This window comes from Sipha flava, unplaced genomic scaffold, assembly GCF_003268045.1.
Source record: "Sipha flava isolate LNK unplaced genomic scaffold, YSA_version1 36_pilon_pilon, whole genome shotgun sequence".
Classification (NCBI taxonomy): domain Eukaryota; kingdom Metazoa; phylum Arthropoda; class Insecta; order Hemiptera; family Aphididae; genus Sipha; species Sipha flava.
The window spans coordinates 2,709,030-2,733,165 of NW_020273076.1; the positions used below are offsets into that span (position 1 = coordinate 2,709,030).

A 24,136-nucleotide genomic window follows, 5' to 3' on the forward strand; every position below is an offset into this window, starting at 1 on the left:
TCATCTTCAGGTCCTTTGATAACTATAGTCTACGAATTAAATTTTAGCTTTAAAAAAACTGTTTACTATTTTTTTAATAAATTTTAGCATTTGGGAAATTTTCTTGAAAATTTCCTTATTGTAATACGGGAGGGAAGCAGTTTCTTCTCTTTAGACAATCGTCCCTTGCTCAAAGAAACTTCCAGATGCCAGGTTCGAATCGATGTCTGAGCATATATCACACATATAATAACTTATACAATTGGTTAAATTGTCATTTTAATTTATAATTATAATAAATAAGTATATTCTTACATTATCTCCTTTAACAGTTGGTAAATTCAATGTCACATTATCATCAAAATCTTCTTTTATAGATTGAATGAATTTATTCCCAAGATTTACAATGACATTTCTAACTTTAACATTTCCCAACACCATTTCCTTTGTTATTATGTCTCCCTAAAAATACATGTTTGATAAATTAATAATAAAATTGAAAAATAAATAATCTTTGTAAAAAACCAACTATTTCATTTTCTACCTCTTTTTCTACCTAATTCAGCTAATGACTTAAATGCTTTATTTACATCATCGTTCAAACCTCGTATTTTACCTAAATTATTTCTAGCCTCAACTAAAATATCGAACCAAATATTATTTATTAACGGACAAATTACAAAAAAACAAACATATTAATACTATTAATACTATTAATTACCTGGACTGGGGAATATAATTTGAACATGAAATATTTTCTGAAGTTCTCGAAATTTTTCACCCTTAACTCCAATTATCGCTCCATGGTGACGTTGATCAATTGTTATTTATTTTTCAACTTAAATATAATTTTCTCCAATTCCTAACAAAAATTTTAATTATTACAAAATTACGAAAGAAACTATTTGATGGAAATTTGTTAAAATACCCGATTTCGTTAATATATAATACTTGTACATTTTTTTTCTAAAAAAAAAAAAAACATCAGAAATCTTTTAAAAACTTTTAAACCTATAATATTAAAACTAAAGGTTCATTGAATTTGTATCGAGTTATAACAAAATTCAACATTAAAGTCCTCATTAATTTTTTTTTACTATAAAAGTATAATAAAAATTATCGACATTTTAATTTAGAAATCATGAAATTTTCAAATATTTATTAAAAAATTTAATTTTAATTTAATTAATAAAATAAATAAACTAGTACGGTCACAATTAACCACTTTAAAAATAGACATTATCTGTTTTGTCAATTTTTTTTCAACCTTTTCATTCCAGCCATTCTTTTTGAAAATGAATTTACTTAAATGTGTTAAACTTAAATTCCAATTCATTAAAAAATATTCTTGATACATACTTGAACTAATTTTTTCGTGGAATCCTTTGTTCCAGTAATATAAATTATGTCAGATGAATTTTTCATACACGGTATTTGAACATGTGTTCCTGTACGTTTTTCAATACTTTTAAGATTAAGTCCTTGTTTGCCCAATAATTTACTTCGATGTTCTTTTGGAAACTGTGTAGTAGTAGTTTTAATCTGAAATTTTAAATTTTAGTTAAAATTGCAAAAAAAAAAAATTATTTTTTTATTTATTTATCCATAAAAAAACTATAAAATAACAAATGATTTATCAAACATTTTACTTTATTATGCACATTTATGTATTATAATATTAAATAATAATAATAATAATAAATAATTCATAATTTGTGCACAACAATATAATATATATATATATATATATATTTCTAATAAATATTATTTTTATCAGTTTATCTTATTAATTCCAACTTAATTAAAACTTATTTACTTGTGTTTGGTCGCTTGCGATAATCTTTTGTTTTGCTCTTCAATATTAACTCTATTACCGCTGACTAGTAATGTCAGGTCCATGATTTTTGAAGTAAAAATCTCCATTCCTACATTATATTCAATCCCAATTTTTTTATATACTTCTTTACATTTTTCTTGCTCTAATTGATTATTCCTGTCCCAATTTTTTTTCTTGGGCAGGTATGTAATTATCTACAAATTTTACAAAATAAAATTAAGATATTATTTTATATATATTCTAGATATAAATCAACAAATATTTTCTAATCTATTACTATTTATACAGAAAAATGTTATTTAAAATCATAATAATGATGTTCTATAATATGTAAATTATCATTCTATAATTTTTATGTTATTTTTATTTTTTATTTAACTTTTAACACAGTTATTATAGCTTAACAATTAAATCATGTGAGTAATATAACTAAGTATCTATGCATTTTAACATTAATATACAATAATCATTATCATAAAATAATATTAGTAAAATATAATAATTTGAGATAATTATAAATTAAGAGTTGATTTTGATTGACCAATTAAAATTTACAAGTAATTTACAAGATAACATATCAAGTGGTTAAAGACGTAATCATTTAAATGAATAAGGTAGAAAAGAATTTGGGTTTAGGAGTAAGGTGATTGCGTAGAAGAGCTGTAATAATAAAAGAAGGGAAAATATTAGATTTATTAATGCCACAAGATCTGAGATATATTGGGAAAACGGTATATCGTTCATAGGGCTATTAGGTAATAAGATATTATTAGAACCAGTGATGGAGGCGCAAGAAGCTTTGGAAAGAGATTTGATAAGAGGAGACGTGAGTACAATATTTTTATTTTGACGATAACAAGTGGATTGTTTTGCGACGTTTAAAAAGTAATTTATGTTTAGGACAACCTTTATAGTTGGAAGTATGATCACCCGTGCAAAAGCTGCACTTGGTTGAACTGCCTTTCTCTTTGATGTAACGGTTTGAGGAGTGATTTCCCCACATTTAACACAGCGTGAAGGATGAAGGCTCATCATCATTTCGGTATGGTAATGTAATAGTTAACATTGTGACCGTAGCCATGTTATTTTAGACACTTAGGTGAATCACTATTAGTCTTATTGGGTAATTCAACTTAAATTTTTTTGTACAACATTGATGATTCATTAAGAATTTTTTTATAATTTGTATTTGGATTAATTTCAATGATGAACAACGGAAGCGTATGGCCATTTTAAATGACATTAGTAATTCTTTTGCGGGAATCTAATTCCAATAGGGTATCTGATATATATAGTGACCGGATGTTTTTATATTGATGGTAAACAATAGATTCTTTAGTTATATTATGAACGTCACAAGAGGTGTCGAGTTTGATTTCTTTGTCCACTTCGCTTGAAAAGACAGCGAAACGATTAGGCAAAACTAATGGTATAGTGTTTTTCCCCGTATGGATAGGAGAATTAGGCAATGATAGCAACGACCATTTGGGTTTTTTAGTAAGCAAAGAGGGTATGTTGTCCATCTTGAAAGTGAAGTCGCATAAATATAATACCGTGAACTGAACTAACTTAACTTAAATAAACTAATAAAGTAACTTAACTAAAATTGCGATACCGGAATGGGAAAATTATAATTGCACTGATATGCAACTGTGTTACAAGTCAATATCAGACTGATCGTTCTAATACTTATTAATTACTATTAAAATGGCATGATAAATTACTTCGTTCACCGTTGAAGATTTAACATTACTCCGTTTTTTAAATGGTACAGTCCGGATTGTGTCCGATGTCTTCGAAACTGGCAAAGCTGGAAATACGAGATTGTAGCTGTTGCCATTATTCTTAGAATCTACTGAACTAAGTTGGCCAGACACCATTGACACATTCTTCATCATTGTAATTATTGCTCTGAACAGGTACTGAATTACTTTCATGAAACAAAATCTAAAAACTCTAAAATCAAAATGCGAATGAATAAAACAATTTAATTCATTCGAATTCAATGTTCAACTAGTATTATGCTTCAGATAGTGATTTGATACGTAATAGAAATCAACTAAATTTTCTTTTATAACTATAAACAAATAACAAAATAAATCACTAATAGTTAAAAATATGGAAAATATAATTTAATATCGATTAATAACAACTAAAAATGCAATTTTTTAAGTCTGTATTATCAAACGATAATCGATAGAAAAAATAAAATGTTCATATAAAAATTAAAAATGTAATTAAATATTAAGAAATTATTAAATACCATAAAAATGCTATCATAAGCACACAGTTTTAGTTTAGAGTCGTAACGAATAATATATTTATTAAAATGTCCAATTCCGTCATTATATAATTTTCTTAATTTTATAAAAATATATTGTGGCTTTCCGATACATTTATTTTTGCTTTATTGCGTTAAAAAATGTTATGAAAGTCTTGTATCTAAATTTCAATTTTTAATTATAACATTTTTTTAAGTTTTTTTAAATAGAAAAATGTAGTGAATTTTTGTGATTTTTATTAATATACAATTAATTATAATAATAATAATAATAATAATTATACAAAAGTCAACATTTAATGTTAAATCATGCTCAATTGTTTTACTCCTATTTATGAGTTGAAATATATGTAAGAAAAACTTTTTATTACGTTTTTAAGACTATTTTTCCAGAATTTACCATAGTTATTTTAACTTTGATGATATTATTACGAAAGCTTGAAATGTTGAAACATAACATGTATTTATAGTTTAAAAAAAGGCTATATCTTTGGAAAATTATATCGGCAATTATTATTTTTTGGGTTACGATAAAACAAAAATGTAATGTTATCGAAATCCTGTATTACATAAATATTGTTGCTTATTTTTTTTATAATTCTTCGATGGGTTTTCGTAATTATTAAAAAAACTGTTGGGAAATTCGTAAATTTACCTCCCCCTTAATGTACTAATTAAGATAACAAAATTTTCATTTTTTCCTATAATTATGATTTCTCTTTCTGGTAGAAATCGTGCACAAAACCATAGTGGTTGCTTATATAAGCGTCCTGCAAGGGTAATATTTTCGCTTGTTAGGTCACCGCCACATTTATATCAACGGGCATGATGTTCACAAGCGATCCACAGAATAAAGCCTTGGCCTAACCAACATTAGAAGCTAAGCGCGACCAAAAATCCAATAAACTCAAAATCCAAATACCCAGTTTGTGGCAATTATTTTGTCTCTTTAAATAGACATTTGGCAAAAGCTTCTCGTCCATGTGCAGTCATCAGAGCTCAAAAACTAATTGATAAAACGCCTGCGACACTCATTATAAACTCAACGATGATAACTAGAGCTCGGATTTTTATCTATCCTATCTAAATGTTGTTATTCTTTAGCATCCCCAGTGTTTGCTTTATTTAATAAATCACTTTTTGTAGGTGCTTTTCCAACTCTATGGAAAACCAGTTTCGTCATACCTGTATTTAAGTCCGGAAACCGTAATTCAATAAGTAACTATCGCCCAATCTCGAAATTAAGTTCATTGCCAAAACTTTTTGAAAAGTTAGTTGAGCCACAGTTATCATCATGGCTCGTAAGTTCATGCATTTGCATATCAATCTTGCAAAGTTGTATTTAATGCTAGATGACATAGAAATCCATTTTAAGATACCACAGTTAAATATGTGAAATCTTATTTTGCATGTTTTTGCATACTTGGTATGTTTTTGTATATTTGGCATATTTATGCATATTTCTATTTTATTAGGCATATTATACATTCTATTAGAATCAATCAAAAATTTAAATGGAAATTATATATAAAATTGAAAATATATATTGTATTATCTTTTCTTTTTTTATCTTCTTGATACTCGTACATTTAACGAATACATTTGTTCCAAAGTTTCAGATTTAAAATAAATTACTGACAAAGACAAAGTAGGTACATTATACGCAGTTCATGAAGTCTCAAGAATAGTTTTAAATAGTATTTAAAATCTATTTTTTTTTTTGTAATTATGGTATGAAGAATAAAATATACTATAAAAAAATGAATAGATAATACATGTTAATTCAAAAATTATTTATGATTTTTTTAAAAAAGCATTTTTTAAGTGCATAATTTTAGATATTTAGTGCATATAAATGCATATTTTTAACTTTTTAAGTCATATTTCAAAGCATTTTTTGCCAATTTTAAGTACATAAATGCATGCTTATTTAGGCATTTTTTAGAGCATGAACTTGCGAACCCTGGTTATCATGTTCATTTATTAACATTTTAATAAATGAGCAACACGGTTTTCGACCACAAAAATCAACTGTTACAAATTTGGTAGTATACCTTAATGTGATCGGAACAGTGAAGAATAGAGGGCAAGTGGATGCAATCTATACGGACCTTAGTAAGGCTTTTGATTAAGTTGATCACGAGGTTATGTTAGAAAAACTAAAAACTTTTGGTGTTAATGATCCTATATTATCATGGATAAGATCTTTCCTTACTAATAGAACCCAGCAAGTTAAAATAATAGATACACTATCGTCTTCTTATAAGGTTAATTCAGGCGTTCCACAAGGGGGACATCTGTCCCCCCTATTATTTTTGTTATTTATGAATGACGTTAAAAGTATATTCCGATATTGTAAATTGTCTCTATTCGCTGATGATTTAAAATTATACCTGGTAATAAATTCACTAGATGATTGTGTTAGATTACAAGAAGAGTTTCATCGTTTCTCTAATTAGTGTAAAGAAAACCACTTGAAAATTAATGTAAATAAATGTGCACAAATTTCATTTACCAGGAAAAATAAACCGATTTTACACAATTATTCATTAGACAGCCATAAAATCAAAATAGTCTCTTCTATTAAAGACTTAGGTATCATACTATCATCTGATCTTACATTTTCTGAACATATATCATATGTTCATAATGAAGCGATGCGCATGTTAGGGTTTATTAGGAGACAATGTTGGGACTTTAATAATATTCATTGTCTCAGAACTTTGTATTGTTCGCTAGTTCGATCAAATATTGAGTATGGCTCCATATTATGGAATCCATCGCAATCTGGTCACATAAATAGTTTAAATAAAATACAATCCAACTTTTTAAGATATTTGTCAAATAAATTTGCTATTCATTGTACAATTGATGAACTTGCGTCAAATTTAGGTTTAAACACCCTGTCTTCCAAAAGAAAATTTATTGATATCTCTTTTATTTACAAAATATTAAATGATCAAATTAAATGTCCTGAAATTTTGGTGGGAAATAGGTTGGTTGGTCCCTACTTTTTACTCAAGATCTAAATTAACTTTCAATGAGCCATTCTACTCACAACTATATTGTTTTAATGGACCTATATGTCGTATGCTTCGAAGCTGTAATGAATTTAATTTCGATTTTAATTTTGATGAAGAATCTAAACTTCGGCTTTTATGTCTAAGTTTTAAATAGTAAATCACCAAATTGTATTATGTATAACTCCAATATAAATAAGTAATTGTAAATTTTTAAAATTATATATAATTGTTTGTTTTTAGAATACACATAACATAGAAATAAGTAATTAAAATTAAATACTACTATTAGATATTATTATTTATTATTTATTATTATCATCATTATCATTATAACTTATATTTATAATTTTTGTAAAACATGCTAAAACTCAATTGCTCTACATGGGCATTAATAAACTATTATTATTATTATTATTATTATATTAACAACTATAATAATAATAATAAAAAAACATCGTAATAAACATTCAATGCATATTTTATTGCGGACCAACATTTTTAGTTGCACTGAGCTCATGAATCGGTAAATCAGTGTTTGTCTGTGTCAAGAGACACAGGGTGGGAAATAGGGTCAGTTTGAGTAGCAAATTTTACATTACTTAAAAATAAACATTTTTGATAAACAATTTAAATAATTAATAGAGTAAATAATTTTGCGTTTGCAAAAATTCTGATAAGCTTAATGAAATGAGGCTCAAGTAAGTAAGTTTCACGTAGAACTATAGGATGTCGTAGCAATAATTGTGTATGGTGGAGTCGTGATAGTAAACCTCCATTTAGAGAGGGTTGGTTCTAGGCCTTAGGGTATAGATATAGAATTTTCAGATTTGATTTAAAATACATTTAATTACGAAATTATTTGTTATATAATATACTAATCAGTAGCGATGTTGATTTATACCTAATTTATATACATAGCTTTTAGTATTTTGATCATATAATTATATTTAAATTTTATTTTTTTAGCTTAATAATAATTAATAAGATAACGATTAATATAGTTTATTGTATACTCGTATATATATATTTATTTCATACACTGGTATTTAAAATTTTAGACTTGTATAATAATAAATATTATAATAATCAAATATATGTATACGACTTGAATTGTAAGAGAACAATGTTATTGATTTTACTTCCTTTATTTTATTAATTTTTATCACATCACTCACCAGATGCGTAGCTAGGTATTTCAAAGGGGGGGGGGATGTTATTTAAAATGATACACAACAAAATAATTACTTTACGTATACTTAATTTTACAATCATACTCACACATTAGTACATTACACATGAATATCTATTCATATGTAATGTACTATTGCATGAGAAAGTATTTAAATATTTTATTAAAATTTCAAATTTACATTTTTATCATACCTTTTTAAAATCGTGCATGATGCGACACAAAATCACGGCTTTGATTTATTAGACAAAACGGTGTAATGAGAAGCTGGATCCCGGCTTTACATAATTGTTATGTATGTATTTCGTAATGATAAATATGTTTTCATCACGGTTTATGATGAATTTTTATCTTTATAAGACTTAAGTATAACGCGGTTAAAGGGAGGGGGGTGTTACTTCACCTGTAACACTCCCCCCTGGCTACGCGCCTGTCACTTACTGCATTATTACTATTGCAAATGGTATTACTTTATATTATTAGTATACAATACATACTGTACTACAGTATACAACATATACTATACAACCCATAATAATTAAGAGGAAGGCTGAAATAACACAGTGCTGAATCATTTATAAAATATAGGCTATAATTTTTGTTTCTGTGGGTCAGTCATAAATACTCGCCATAAGTTCAAGTATAACGAAGTCACGAAGGAAAAACGTTCGAGTTCACAGTATCTTAATTTATTTGATGGATTTGTGTATTGGTTTTAACATTTTAGTAATAAAATTGTGTAAATAATGCATAAAATTAACTTGTTGTTTTATTATTTTTATTATGTCTAATTTATCTTGTGTGATACAAACAATAATTAATCTTTTTATCATCACCCATTTTAAAATAGCGTAGGTCACCAATGTTCTAACATTTGTAATTCAATACGCAGCTTAATTAAAATTCTTAAAGTCTACTTAAGATTTTTTTTTTTTTTTAATAAATAAATTGTAGTTTGTGAGGCATAAATTGTCGCTCGTATTATAATAAAACAAATCATAATACACATTTATTTATTTATTTATTTATTTATTAATTTAAACGGGTAAGACCCAATTACAATTTTTTAAAATTTAATAACAATTTGTGACTTAAATCGTATAAAAGAAATACAGTAAATGTATTACACATGTATTTACACATGTAAAATAGTCTAAGTATAAGGTAAGTACTTAAATTTATTTTAATTTTTGGACAGTTTTGGTTGTTTTGGTTACTTATCCTACCAGCTACCTTAAAAAAATGTATAATAGTTTTTAATGCCTTTATTTTAATTTTGAAGTTATAGTTATTTCTACCGAAATATGTAAATAATTTTTAAATTTATCACTATCAACTGGTACCTATGACTTGTGTATTTATTTTTATATAGTGACTATAAATTACATTGAATTCAATATAAGTATATTCCAAGTATAACATTTATAAGATTGAAAAAATAATTAGAAATATTTTTTGTAAAATGACTATTTTTTTTTTCATGTGACTGTAATAATTTAAAAATACTACATAATTTGCCGTCTTAATAATCTGTTACCTCTGCCTATTAGGAAATCCACTTCTGTATAAAGGCTAAAAATAAATAAATAGGTTAATATAACTTAAATAGAGAACGAGTGTTTTCCTAATTTATCAATTTATATAAATAATTCTACTGTTAAGTTGAATAAAATCAATTTTTACGGTATTCATCGAAAGTAGTTAAAGAATTCGAACTTATTCAATTTGTAAGCATGTATTAAAGTTTGAATGTTTGCTGTTCATAAAGCACAAAGACTTTTATTTATTTAGATTATTTAAATTGCAGTTGGTGAACATATTTTGTGAAAACTAGTGTTAGTCAATATTTACTACTTCAACTAAAATAAAGCACAGACCTCCATTTTAACAGGTTAACCGCTATGTATAATAGTATTATTATATGTACCATTTGTGGCACGTACATGGTTAATTTGCCATTTAAGTTAACAGAAAAAACGAATATGTCGTTCGGGATCAGAAACTTGTTTAGTTGTCTGTTAAGAGCATACCTATTAAATAAGCACCATTTATTTTTGTCGTCTATTAAAATATAATATTTGACTGTACCAATGCCAACTTAATTTTAAATTTATCTTAACTAGTCTGGGCGAAACGGGAATCTTATAATAACAAAATTTAGGCGAAGCGGGTACCTCGACGAAACATGCATGGTCATTTTTTGACGAAACGGGTTCCGTCTGTCTGATATACCTGAATAAGGCTGATTGAAAATTTGTTTGCCTGGTGGGCCACAAAATGATTTCCTACGTTTAAATCGTATTTACATGTAACCTATTCGATACACATGACACTTTTTGGCAAAGAATCCAGTGTGCTAAAAATGTAACACGTAGCTTTCCAGGTAATATAACGAAAAAATAACGTAGCGTAATAACCTGTTAAGTGTTTGGTCTTCGTAGGTGTATGAAAATCTGGACTGTCATTACACAAAAAAAGTTGGTTTTGTGGAATTGATCTCACGGCTATATAAGTTTTTACGAAACAAGAATCGAGCTATAATTGTAAATTAAACAAGTTAAAGGAATTAATAAAATGAAATATTCAAATAAATAGGTTTTATCAGTGACTCAATTAAGACTTAGTATTTGTGGAGGAGGGGCTGCAGGATAATACAATTTAATCAAGAATCTTCTTAAGCAATTATTTTCCATCGGTTTATAAAGTGCTAAGTTGGCCAGAATACTATTTGTATTCATATTTGTCTTCAGGTCGTTTTCTTATATGTATAATAATGTTATCACGTTTAGTTATGAAAAATTATATTTAGAAAAATTCCTAGTCACTGGAGGGGGAGGGATACTCATACTCCTTTCTGTAATTACATCACTTTGTTTCGCCACAGCAAAACAACCTATTGAAATATTTCACGATTTCACCACAATTTGTGGTATACATTTCCTACTTTTAGTACCTTCCCGTGTTACCAAGTACAAATTATTATGGCATGATACCTGTATATATATATTGTCTAAAAAATATAAAAATTCAAATTTTTGTATAATCTACGTTATGTATAAATATAAATGTATAATTTCCTTTCATTTATCATAGATATAAAATAATACGAACTAAAACATTAAAAGTTGCGTATTAATTAAAATATATAGACGAAATTTAAATTTTTGTTGTTACAAAATAATCCTTAACATTTATCTTGCACATCGCAAAAACATCCTACACACGCATATGAGTTAAGATGATATTTTATCAGAAATTAGGTTTAACATAAGTTTAAAATATTTAGTAATTATTATTATTATTTAATTAGGTACTTGGGTAATTTTAATTTGTTTTTTTTATTTAAAATTTATATTTATATTTAATGTTGAAATTTCTACCTATGGTTAGTGAATAAACCAAAATTGTTTTTTTGTTTTTTCTATCGTATAACAATTTATCTTACGCATATTTCATTTTTTTTTTGTATTCACAATATATCCATTTTTTAGTTTTATTTATCGTGTAATATTTTTATCAGATTGCTACAGATTATTTTATTGCTTTTTATATATTAATATAAAAATGCAATTATTTCAATTGAAAGTCTCAAAAAAAAAAAAAAAAACAATCAAATAAATAAATGGGCATATATTAAAAAGAAAAATATAATATAAGTATACAAATTTGAAAAAAATAATACACTGTTTTATTCATTGCTTATATAATTTTTATTTTATAAAATAGTAAAAATTTGAATTTAAAACTATTAAATGGTTAACACCCACAAAATAATATATAAATAAATAAACAAATAGTTTTATTATAGATATCATATTTTTCATCTTTATACATAGATAATCGTGATTTGTAAATTTGACTAACAATTAAAAAATATACTGATGTTAATAATTATTTAAAATGTGCGGTTCACTAAATGTTAGCTTTAATTGTGAAAGTTAAGAAATCATTTTTATTAATTAATCGTGGTAATTTCGACGTATAATTCAAAATTCTACTACAACACTCTCGACAATTGTTCAATTGTTAAAAAATAATAAGCACCCACTTGCACCCTTCTCGCGGCGCCCATGAATTTAACTATAGAAATTGTTAAAACTGATAACAAATAAATTATGAGATCTTCAAATTCATTTCTAAAAAAGTAATATTTAATTTATTTCAACTTATTTAATAATAAATATAGGGTAAATAAAACTTGAAGTCTAGTATTTTTGATGAAACTTCAAATACATGTTGTTATGAATGGTGTGGAATTATTTGACTCCAAAGAATAAATATTCATGTAAATTATTATAGATTTATAAAAAAAAAAGTTTAATCACCGATCATGTGAACATAAATTAAGGAATTAATGTATTTTGTAAATTTATACGAAATACATGTTTTTCCAAAGTATATGTTATATCCGTGTATTTGTGATTCGGATACATGGGTGCAAAAAAAAATCCGTATTCTATTGAGACCTCTGGTATGTACCTATTTGAATATTTTTCATGAGCTCTTTCCAATCGATATTGAAATTTACTATATTGTTGCATTAATTTAACTTGTACGTTTAATGATTTTTTTACTTGCTAAATTGTCCATTATAGTTACACTATCAAATGACATAAATTGATTGTATCAAAATAATTCGTAGATATATTCATATTCTTAAACAAATAATTGCTGACAAATGTGCGTTTGGAATAATTTTAGTATTTGCAGGATTGAAAGTCGACTATTCAAATAGGCTTCCTTTATGCTCGATATCATAGCATCGTCTATATATTATACTTATTTACTTATCAGAAATATATTTTTTTTAAAGTTTTTTAATAGTTTAGTAATATTAATGATAATGCATTGTAATATGCTTAATAATAAAATACTATATACGGCTGATTTTTGTAACATTTTTTTTACTAGCGTGATCGATGAGAAGAATGAGTGGAATATAGATCAGTCATCATTAATTTGCAGGTTATTAAAAGCGTTTCACTACACCTTCACTAAATTTAGAACTCAATTATACAATTTATGCCCAACACTGTCAAATCAACTTTGGTATTTATCAGATAAATAACAGATTCTGATTTCGTCACAAAATGGATTAAGCTATAGGTAAGACCATATAGGTAATACTGCCTATTGACCATATTCAATCTGCCATCAATTATTATCCTATCAAAATATACATAAGTATATCTATATATTTTATACATCATATTCTTATGGCCTTCCTGATAGGTTACTTAAATTTAGAACGAGCGAAAAACTTGAATAAAGGACATAACTATATAGGAGTTTTTGTAGTATTTATTAGAGGCTCATAAAAAAATAAAATATGTTATATATAAATAAGTTTCTTAGTCAGTCATAGCGAGGAAAAACTTCTATTTATTTTTCCTACAGCACTTAGCGAAAAATGTTTGACCACTACTGGATTAGGAACAGGTATGCGTATAATACACATAAATACGCAACACCGAATGCACCGTTACTGTACACATTTTGCATGTACATAAATATGATTCTCCATCCCCTCGCTCGGGGTCAGACCACCCCTATACAACCGACATCCTGTGGTCCCGGAAAAATCGATATTGTTAGGTATTAGTACGTGAAATTCTGGTTTGGTCAAAATCGAGGTATTCTAGTAGAATTTGATTAGATTACACAACGAATAAACTGTTTAGTATATTTTTATTTTTTTATTTTATTTTATATTTTTAAACAAATACAAGAATTCGAATATAACAGATTTTACAGTTTATACAAACGTATAAGACCCATAAAATATCTTCGATAATAACAAAGGTGCAAAATAAACAACGTTAGGAGTAGTCGTAAATATTGTAAAATAAAAATGATAAGCACCGCGAAGTTAATGTTTTGAATTTGGTTTGAAAAAAAACTAATTTATTAGATATATAATAGACAATGTGTGAGATATGTGAATATACACGAATACATTTTCCGGTCTATGTATTACAGAAATGTCTTTATTTTTGTTATTTCACTCATCCAAAAAAGTATGTACCATTAATAAAATTAATAGAAATGGGACGTTTGACGTGCGTGTGGATTATTGATTCGTCTTGATAAAAGACGGTGAAACTGCAGTGTTTTTATCGAAGATTTTTAGATCACGGTATGATGCGGGGGAACTTAGCAGGGAAAATTATATATTTCAAAACAAACGATCATACGATTCACTTATACGAAACGAATAACGAGGTCATGCTTATAACATAAATACAGTATAATTGTTTTTAAAAAAATATTCAGTGTTTATTCGTCGTCTATAAGGAGAAAATCAAGGTTAGAGTGGAACAAAAACAACAATTGGAAAGGTCCGTATCACCAGCACGGCCACTTTTGAATAATAGTACCAAACCTTGACAATATTTTGTACTTTTTTTTGTACAATTTTGTACACCACCGAGAAAATCCGATTTTTCTATGGCCGTGCTAGGGATACGCATTCCCAGCACGGCCATTAACCAATTATTATAAAATTGAAATTTAACTTTTACAGTATTTTGTAATTTTTTTGTACAATTTTGTACAACCCAAATAAAATTTTGTACACCTACCCAAGCCCGATAATGATACAATTACCTATAAAATACTGTATTTAGTTTATTACATTTTTCTTATAAGGTTAGTGTTACGCACTACGGAGTACCTTTTACCATTCTAATCTATTAAATAGTAAGTACCAATACAAATTATAATATACAATATACAATTTATAATTGTTAACTTTTGTTATCTATAAGATAGCAGTGGTACAGGTACCTACTTTATATAGGTATATACTTACAATGGTCTTGTCTTAGTATTTTGCATGATATTTTATTGACATGTCATGTATTTGTATTGATGATGTATCTAATTATAATAACAAAGAATTGAAATATTAATTTAAAATTTTTTTTAATGAATCCATGTTGAAATTTATTAATATAATAAGTGGGTGATAAAATTATTCAATTATTTATGATTTTTTGTAAAAAAATGGCAGATACGCCTAAAGTGAAGTTTTGAGGAGTACTTGGGTGTGCTTAGCACTCTCATTTTCGAAATTATCACCCCCAAATGTGTTTATGTTAATTTACATTTAAATACTCATTATTCATTATGTATAGAAAAACAATAGTTTTTGAGTTTTTTTGTATAAATAAATAAATTTTTATACAATACGAAAAAAAATATCTTTATTATAGGATAAAAGTTTCAAGTTTCTTGCCAGATTACTTTTGGAATTATGACTAAATAATTAAAATTTGAAATGTGAAAGTCTTATTTACAGCGTATTTTTACCATTTTAGGACAGTTTTTTTCTCACGTCTAGAAAAACTATTAAGATTTAAAAAAATGACCTATCTAAAATACCATCATATGCCAATCTAAAATCTAAAAAAGGTCCTAGAAAAAACTTTTGGACCAGTATTTCTATCCGAAAAAAAGTTAAACAAATAAAATACAAACAGCATTATAAAACCAAAATATCCTTCGCTTCAGTAAGAATCTAAAAGTGATCATGTGATAAAACATTTGTGTTTATAGACAGGTAATTCGTTATATGCGCAATAAAATTATAAAATCAAAGTGAACAATTTAAATTTAGAAATATTCATATATTTACCATATATTTTAGTAGCTGTTGAATTGTACGGTTTGCGGGTATAATCATTAAGGAACATGAAAAAGATAGGTCTTCAGCACCCCCAGTTTTTTCATTGAAATTGCGCCCCTGAAAGTAAGGATAAAAAAAAAACTCAAGTAGGTAGCAAAGGGGATAGATCCCCCCATGACCTTTTTTTTAAATATTAATAATTCATCCATATTATACATAATATAATATAGGTATTCATCTATTTTCTATTTAAAAAAAAAAATATACTGTACTTATTAGTTATTATACAATCTCTAGGCTCGAATAAAATTAACAGTTCAAACATAAAACACTAAAATATTAATTGAAACAAACTTTTTAGATTTTTTTCATTTCCTTTATAATTAAATTATAAGAATTTATGAAATTTAAATTTAGTACTTAATGCTTAACATAATATATTATATTATTAAATGAATTGTATAATTATATTATTTTAGAGTCGTCTCAATGGTTTAACGACTATGGTGGTTCATCGTGAGGTTGTCAATATAACTGTAGACGAAGTACTGGACGAATTGGCAAAAAAAAACCAGAAAAATAGATTTAATAATATAAATATCAATAATAATAATTAATAATATCATTAATATAATATAATTTCCATGTTTAAAAACAAAGATTTTTATATATAGTGTTTGTTAAAAAATCAGCTACATTCCCCCCATGACAAAATCATTTGACCGCCACTGTTGAACAAAATTATACAAAAAAAAGTACAAAATACTGCCAAGATTAGGTACTATTATTCAAAAGTGGCCGTGCTAGTGATACGGACCTCAATTGGAACGGTGGTATAAATAATAATGTAAATATATGTATAATATACATATATCTATATTATTATTTATGTACATTGTATATGCAACTAAATTATAATATTTACAATAAACTTTAAGTACTATCGTGCAAAAGCGTAGTTGAAAATAATAAAATGTTTAATTTACCGAAAATAATTTTTTCCCATTATTATATAGCTTGAAAGTTATGTTTTCATCCTAACGTTATACGCCTGGCGATGCTGCAGTAGTACACGTTTATTATAGTTTTCTAATCGAACACGACTGCGAGAGAAATGTTGACGGAATGTAATATTCACGATTCGTCAATTATTTCGAGAATCGAATTACGTTTTTCATGGTTTGACGACATACCATCATCGGCCTGTACCGCAATATTTCAATTGTCACGCAAAGCAAATAATGTAATACTGGTAATACTGTAAAGGTACGCATCCATACGTACGCATCGTACGTATTGTACGGATCGTTGAAACGGATCAAATTGTGATAGTGCGTCCACTGTACCGGTAGCAATCATATTGCCGATGCGACAGTCGGTTTTTTTTTAGTAACATTCGCATTATCGTAACGAAATCCGTATGACGTCATCCGCACCAGTCCGAAAAGTTGCCCCTTCGATCAATTTCGTCGGCATTACTGACGGACTGATACGTGCGATCCGTCCCCTGCCGGTCAGTGGATGCATATGTATAACTTACTATACTAATAATTCTGAAATTCGTTTCATACGATCCGTACGATACGTACGATGCATACGTATGGACGCGTACTTTAATACGTATATTTACTTAGGACGATCTGATGATTTTTGTCATATTTACATGGTATTCATTAATAAGATAAAGACATAAACACGGAGTACATTTTAAACTCGACGATTATTCCTCCGTATTTATTAAATAAAATACCATACGTTTGATTTAAATGAAATAATTAAACAATATATTAAAATTTTAATTGACAGTTTTAATTTATTTATGTACATTCGTTAGTATGGCAATAGTTTCAACAATATTTTGTGTTATAAGTTTGAACTTGGAATCTAAACCGAAAAAAAGTGTCTCAAAAACACTGCATATTCGTATTAGAGGTAAAGACTTGTATAATAAAAGTTAAGCTACACATTCTCGGTCACATTTTAACTAGGTAATAAATAAATAATAATCCATCTCTACTTCCTTATTTCCATTTCCAATGATAAAATTACATTTGAAACTTTTTTTTTTTTAGGCTTAGAAGTCATGGAGATTTATTGGCCTCCGAAAATATTTTCTTCCTCTGCTTTCTATCAACAGTATGTTACCAGTCCCAATTTTTCGCGATCTTCTTTATGGTCTCTTTTCTCTCGCATCATATCCACTATTGCTCCTTCAACATTATATTCATACCAACTCATCGTATATGGCATGTCCATTATACCAATGGTCTCTCTGATAAATTGTATTTATTTTGTACAATTGATATAATTAGTTGGGCGTTAGTTTTTAGTTACCATTGTTGTCCCATTGTCGTACACGGGTCCATACAATTTCCTAAATATACATAAATACATAGGTAGAATTTTAAAATCAATATTAATTAATCAATTAAACCTTAAGCGCAAGTAATCAACAATAGAGTTTTATGGATAAATAAGTATGAATAAAAATGTTTGATGTTATTTGCAATTTTCTATAATAAATAAATGGTAAGGTTGAACAGATTTTTATCACTTTTTAATTTCATGTATTTTTCCACTTTTATTGTTGAGATTATAGGGTACTGTATACAATTTTAATTTATGCAACTCAAATGTTGACACTGTATAATTTTGTTGTATACCTGTTAATCTAACCCTGTATTATATAGGTATATTATTTACGAAGTATCTTTCTGCATGTCGAAAAACGTTTATTTTCTACCCACAAGGGATATATTTTCTATATGTACAAACTTATAGGACTATTTCATAGTAAACGATTATACAATCGCATGATCTCTTAAATGTTATGGAACCATTGGTTATAATATCCTAGAATAATTTATTCTATACTAATACTTAAACTTTCGATATATATATATATATAATTTAAATTCTATATGTGTGTATACACTATCTTCCTATATTCTCAAAAAAGACTCAGTTCTTTAAAAATAAAACGTCATATATGACTCAAGTTATTAACCTTTGCGCCTTTATTTTAGTATTCATACAAATTCACAATAGCTTGTTATTCGAAGCGTGTAAATTCTATGGTTTATTATTATTATTATTATTTAGACGAGTTCTGTGTTTTAATACTTCGCTTCATGTTTTAATTCAGAATCACATAGTGAGAACTCTCTTATAGTATTTATATTATTTGACACATAGCACCATAGCGGTGGTATACATGTATAGATGAACGACATTTTAAAAGTATTTGCAATGAATGTTCGAACACACATAAAAAATAATGTTCAAAATTGAATAGTACAACATACGAAAAAGTATGCCGAATATTTTTAATTACATTAGTTTAAACACTTATTAGAATACGGAAAGTAAAAAAAAAAAAATTGGTTAATTATTGATTGCACTAGTATCATACAATTTGGTAATATTTAGATAAATTCACAAGTTTAAAACTGTTAATAGTTTGATTAGATTTCGATGATGAATAAGAAAAAAAAAAAAGAAGAAAAAAAATGGTTTTAAGTAAGAATATGAATGTTTAAAAAAATTCAACTACAGAAATAAATGTTTACGAAAAGTAGTATAAAAATTAGCTATGTATTTTCTGGAATTATAATAATAATATGCTAAAAGTTGTTTAAGGAATACTATTCAAGTTCGTAAGTATCTTTATTATAAATGAGCTTACAAATATTGAGACTTATCGATGATTTTGAACATTTTCAGAATTGAATAAATAGTATATAAGGTTATGATATTATTAAATAAAATCTCAAAATGATTTTGTCATTAATAATTCCACAAGAACTGAATTTGTAGAATTTTATAATAATGTCTTTGTTTTAGTCTAATTATTTATTTACATGATAAAATATTATAAAAATATACTTAATAAATATTTTATTTACATTAAACTTTGCACGTTCCATACATTTTGACTTTTGAGCATGTTTATAGGATGTTTAGTTGTAAATATATAGTATACCATAAATGTTCATAGTTAAAACCTACCAAAAAAAAAAAAAAAATGGGTAAGTACCTAGTCATATATAAAATAAAAGGAAAATCAAACAAGCTGTACGTATTCACACAGAAAAGTTTATTCAATTTGTCTTCCGCTTATGAGGATAAAACGGAAAAAGTAAACGACGTTGGTTACAAACAACAATTATTTTGAATTTCATTTTTAGTTTATATATATGTTTACAGGTATACATTTATACTCATTAGAAACACTATTTAAGCTCGTTGTTTTGAAATGTTTAATCAGAAATGAACTATTTGTTTTTATTAATTGTATTACACAAATTATATTTTTGGTGTTTTTTAATTTATACAAATTATTTTCTAAAAAAAATGATATTTGGGTTGTGTCTATAAATATTACACATCCCAATTTAAGACGTGTTGGGAATAGATAATGCAAAATGTATCTAGATAAAGATGAAAGATAATATGTCCAAATTCATCTAGATAAAGATAATAGATAAAAAAAAATTAAAATATCTAGATAAAGATAAAAAGATAATTTCATTTTTATCTAGATAAAAAAAGATATTTTCAAAAAATGTTATTTTTTGGTCAATATTTCATATTGTAATAATATCTATAAAAACTCAATTTTAATCATTATTATCAATAGGTACATAGGTGTTTAATGTTTATTGTAGTAATGTTGTGTACCATTAAGCAGTATTAATATATAATGTACAATATCTAATGATAGTTAATCACTAAAATGTTAAAAAAAAAAAAAAAAAAAAAAAAAATGAAAATTGCTCTGTGCGTATCAGGATGAATACAGAATACATAAAGTTAACAATATTGTTTTCCATATAATATTAATTTGATGATTTTCATTATTCTTTAAGTAGTTACGACTTTACGGGTTCCAAGAGTGAAGTAATGACTATTCAGCATATAAGTTGCATGTGTATACTAAAATCAAATATCTACTATATTTGGAACTTTCATGGAAAAATAAGAAATTAAGTTTAAAAATACCAAAAATATTTACCCGACATGAAAATTTAAACAAAATGCCATACCAAGAAATAGTAATTACTTATTAATAATACACGAATTATGATTATGATTACAAAATCTATATGTATAAAAGAAAGTCAGGTTATTTACAGAATTTATAATTCAAGAACGGCTGGACCCATTTTGAAAATCTCTGATCTGTTGGATTCGTCTCCGTACAAGAATAAAAATAATTCTAGTCTTGGCAAGAATTCAGACAATTATCTAGATAAGTAAAAATTTTATCTTAGATAAGTAATTAGATAACTTAGTGTTATTTATCTAGATAAGATAAAACATGAAAAAAAAAATCTATATAGATAATTTATCTAGATAAGTCCCAACATTGGACGTAATTTTAATATTATATAAGACAAAATTCAAATCCGCATCAAATCTGAAATTTTAGACTATAGTATTATGTATTTTCAAATCAAATCTCTGTTATAATCATCTGCTACAGTCAAATGTAAAAAATTAATACTGTCGCAATGCCTTAATATAGTGATCATATGGCCATACTCGTATATACTGTATATATTTGAGTTAAAAACACTCCTAGTAATTGCCCAAAGTCTTGTTTTGAGTTAAGTTTGACGTCTTACAAAGGTTGGCATTCTTCCGAGATATTGATACGTGTTGCACGGATAGTTGAAATAGTTTTATTTTTTTTATTTAAAATTTATGCAGAACAACAGCTCCAACTTCTAAGCATGTTGATCCACTAAACTTTTCTAGAGTTTTGTGCGCTGATACTCCGGGAAAATCAGACTATTAACATAATTTTTCTTAGATTTTAAAAAATTTAAAATATACAAACCGAGTATAATCTTGTCCCTCCTTCCGTTATTGATCATGATTAATTACTTTTCTAAGAATTGATGTTGGAATTTATATTTAATTGAATGTTTTAGTTTTATAATTTAATGATTGTTATAATTTATTTAGTTTATATTGGCATCCGAAATTGGACCAATATTATAAGTATACGATTAATATGTAAAATAGGTTATTAATAACAACTATCATTATGTATTGTCGGTATGTACTTTGCATTGATTGTTGTTACTAACCGACTATACTACTATTATAAATAGTTAGACAGTGTTTACAGTTGTGGTTGAACTTTTTTTTTTAAAAATCATTTTAAGAATTATTTGGTGAATTATTTTAACTGTTACATTATATACTTATATATATATATATATATATATAGTACTCATATTTTATTACTTCATGTTACCTGTTTAACAATGGTACACTAGGCGTTATTTTCGTAATAAATCCTCAAATTGTATAAATTACAAGTTTTTGGACTGTAGAAGCGATGTAATGTTAAAAGTTTAAAACAATTACTACAGTGAGCCAACTATTCTTGTGTAAAACGAAACAAAACATAAAAACTATTTCTTGTATGATAAATTAAACTTTGAAATTTGAATATCTTCTATGTACATACTAATTATATCTTGAACATATACATTTTAGGTTTATAACATTTTTAATATTTTTTTGATTTGTATTTAGACGTATAGTATGTTTTAAAATCTTGTTTGTATATAATCTTCAATGTTATTATATTACATTATTACGATATATACCTATTTTTTTAATTTTGATAAATTTCTGATACCTTAGATAAATTGTTTTTGAAGCAGTATAATATACGCGATAGTAATATATACAATAATAGATATTTACAGTTTTATTATAGATTACTAATATTACAACAATAACTAATAAAAATTAAGGAACAGAAAAAAATAATCTTGGTAAACATATCAACAGTGAAAGAGTTTTTTAAATATTTTTAATTTGATTAGATCGTAGAATTACATAAAAAATAATTTCATCATTATTTACACGAAAGATTTAAGTATTAATTCATTCAATATCGAATTTTAATTTTTTTATTTTTTTTTTTTAATGATATATTATGTAATTCTTTTAAAATTACTTCTTCTCCTTTAAAAAAAAAGTAAATATGATTTGTATTATTTAGAGAGCTTAGAAAAGTTACCTAAATTAAAAGTTAAGACTATTTCAATTATATTCTTTTTAGGTTTAAAAGTATATTACACTTAATTAATAATTCATTAACGTATAATCTATGTTGACCTTATTGTGGTGTAAAAAATGTTTAGTTTTTTATTTCAATAACTAAATGATATTATAATTACATTAATTTTTATAATTGCATGAATAGTGCAATAATTTACAAATGGTGTACCGGTTATATATTTTGGATTTAAAAAAAAAAGCGAGATCAATTATAAAATTTTGTTTTTTAACTATCTTTTATTAGATAAATTTTGAATAGTGATGTAATATGCCACATATTAATAATATAAAACAATATTGTAACACATAAAAACCTGATGATGTGTAACATGCCATTTGTTAAATATAAAAATAATAATGTACTTAAGAAATTGTACGTATGTGTAGCGCTTCACATAATTAAAAAGACTAATAACTAACATATTGTTATATATTAAGTGTATATAGTATATATTATCAGAAAACAATATTGTAAGCGTGCGTACGTATTTTCTACTAATATGTTATATTCACATTTAACTATAAATTAAGTAATAAAAACCGAAGCGACAAATGTCCGAACGTTACATTTGCACGAAGTCAATTACAAACATATATAAGGGCTTCGGATTGACACAAAATTCAGACGTACTGGTATAGAAACTAGTATATAAAGTAAAGTATATTTATTGAACTTGTTCCAGTTTTAGCACTAAGTACTTAATATTATTGTGATACTGTTGAGTAACCGGCGGCACGCTACGGTGAAGTAGCACTAAAATTCTTATATTTTATTAGGATAAATTAACTCTAAATTTACCTAAAAAATAGCTAGGAATATATTTTATTAGAAAGTGGAAGTTATGAATATCATATTACTGGTTTGAAATTGTATCTGTAAATTCTGGGTTACTTTAATGAAGTATATCTTATCATATCATATATGCGATGAGTAGCTAGAATAAATCCAAAAGTTATTTGGATAGAGTTGCTCGAGTATCGAAAATGTAGAATAATTTTTTCAATAATGTATAGTAAGAATTAAAAATCACATACACATGACAATTGAACAAACTGTATAATTAATTCATTTTATAAATAGGTATTAATTACATTTTAATAGATGAGTTGTATAAAC

At 26.0% G+C, this 24,136-nt stretch overlaps 1 protein-coding gene across 1 annotated transcript; it reads right to left on the reverse strand.

Moving 5' to 3' along the window:
• Window positions 1-409: 409 nt before the first annotated feature.
• LOC112688058 lies at window positions 410-15,174 on the reverse strand. The gene is made up of 6 exons (XM_025561078.1): window positions 15,121-15,174; window positions 3,541-3,772; window positions 1,796-2,010; window positions 1,339-1,521; window positions 701-841; window positions 410-441 (listed from the first exon to the last, which is right to left on the reverse strand). Exons 1-4 carry the CDS (start codon window positions 15,144-15,146, stop codon window positions 1,401-1,403), a joined length of 594 nt encoding a protein of 197 aa, XP_025416863.1. The 5' UTR covers window positions 15,147-15,174; the 3' UTR covers window positions 410-441; window positions 701-841; window positions 1,339-1,400.
• Window positions 15,175-24,136: the final 8,962 nt, after the last annotated feature.

Excerpts from the sequence above, each read along its gene's own strand:
- LOC112688058 (XM_025561078.1), bottom strand. The coding sequence starts at position 15,146 with ATGCAAAATACTAAGACAAGACCATT. Across the intron at positions 3,773-15,120 it reads AATACTAAGACAAGACCATT|AGTTTTTAGATTTTGTTTCA; the intron begins GTAAGTATATAC and ends TTTTGATTTTAG. Across the intron at positions 2,011-3,540 it reads AATCTTCAACGGTGAACGAA|ATAATTACATACCTGCCCAA; the intron begins GTAATTTATCAT and ends TAAAATTTGTAG.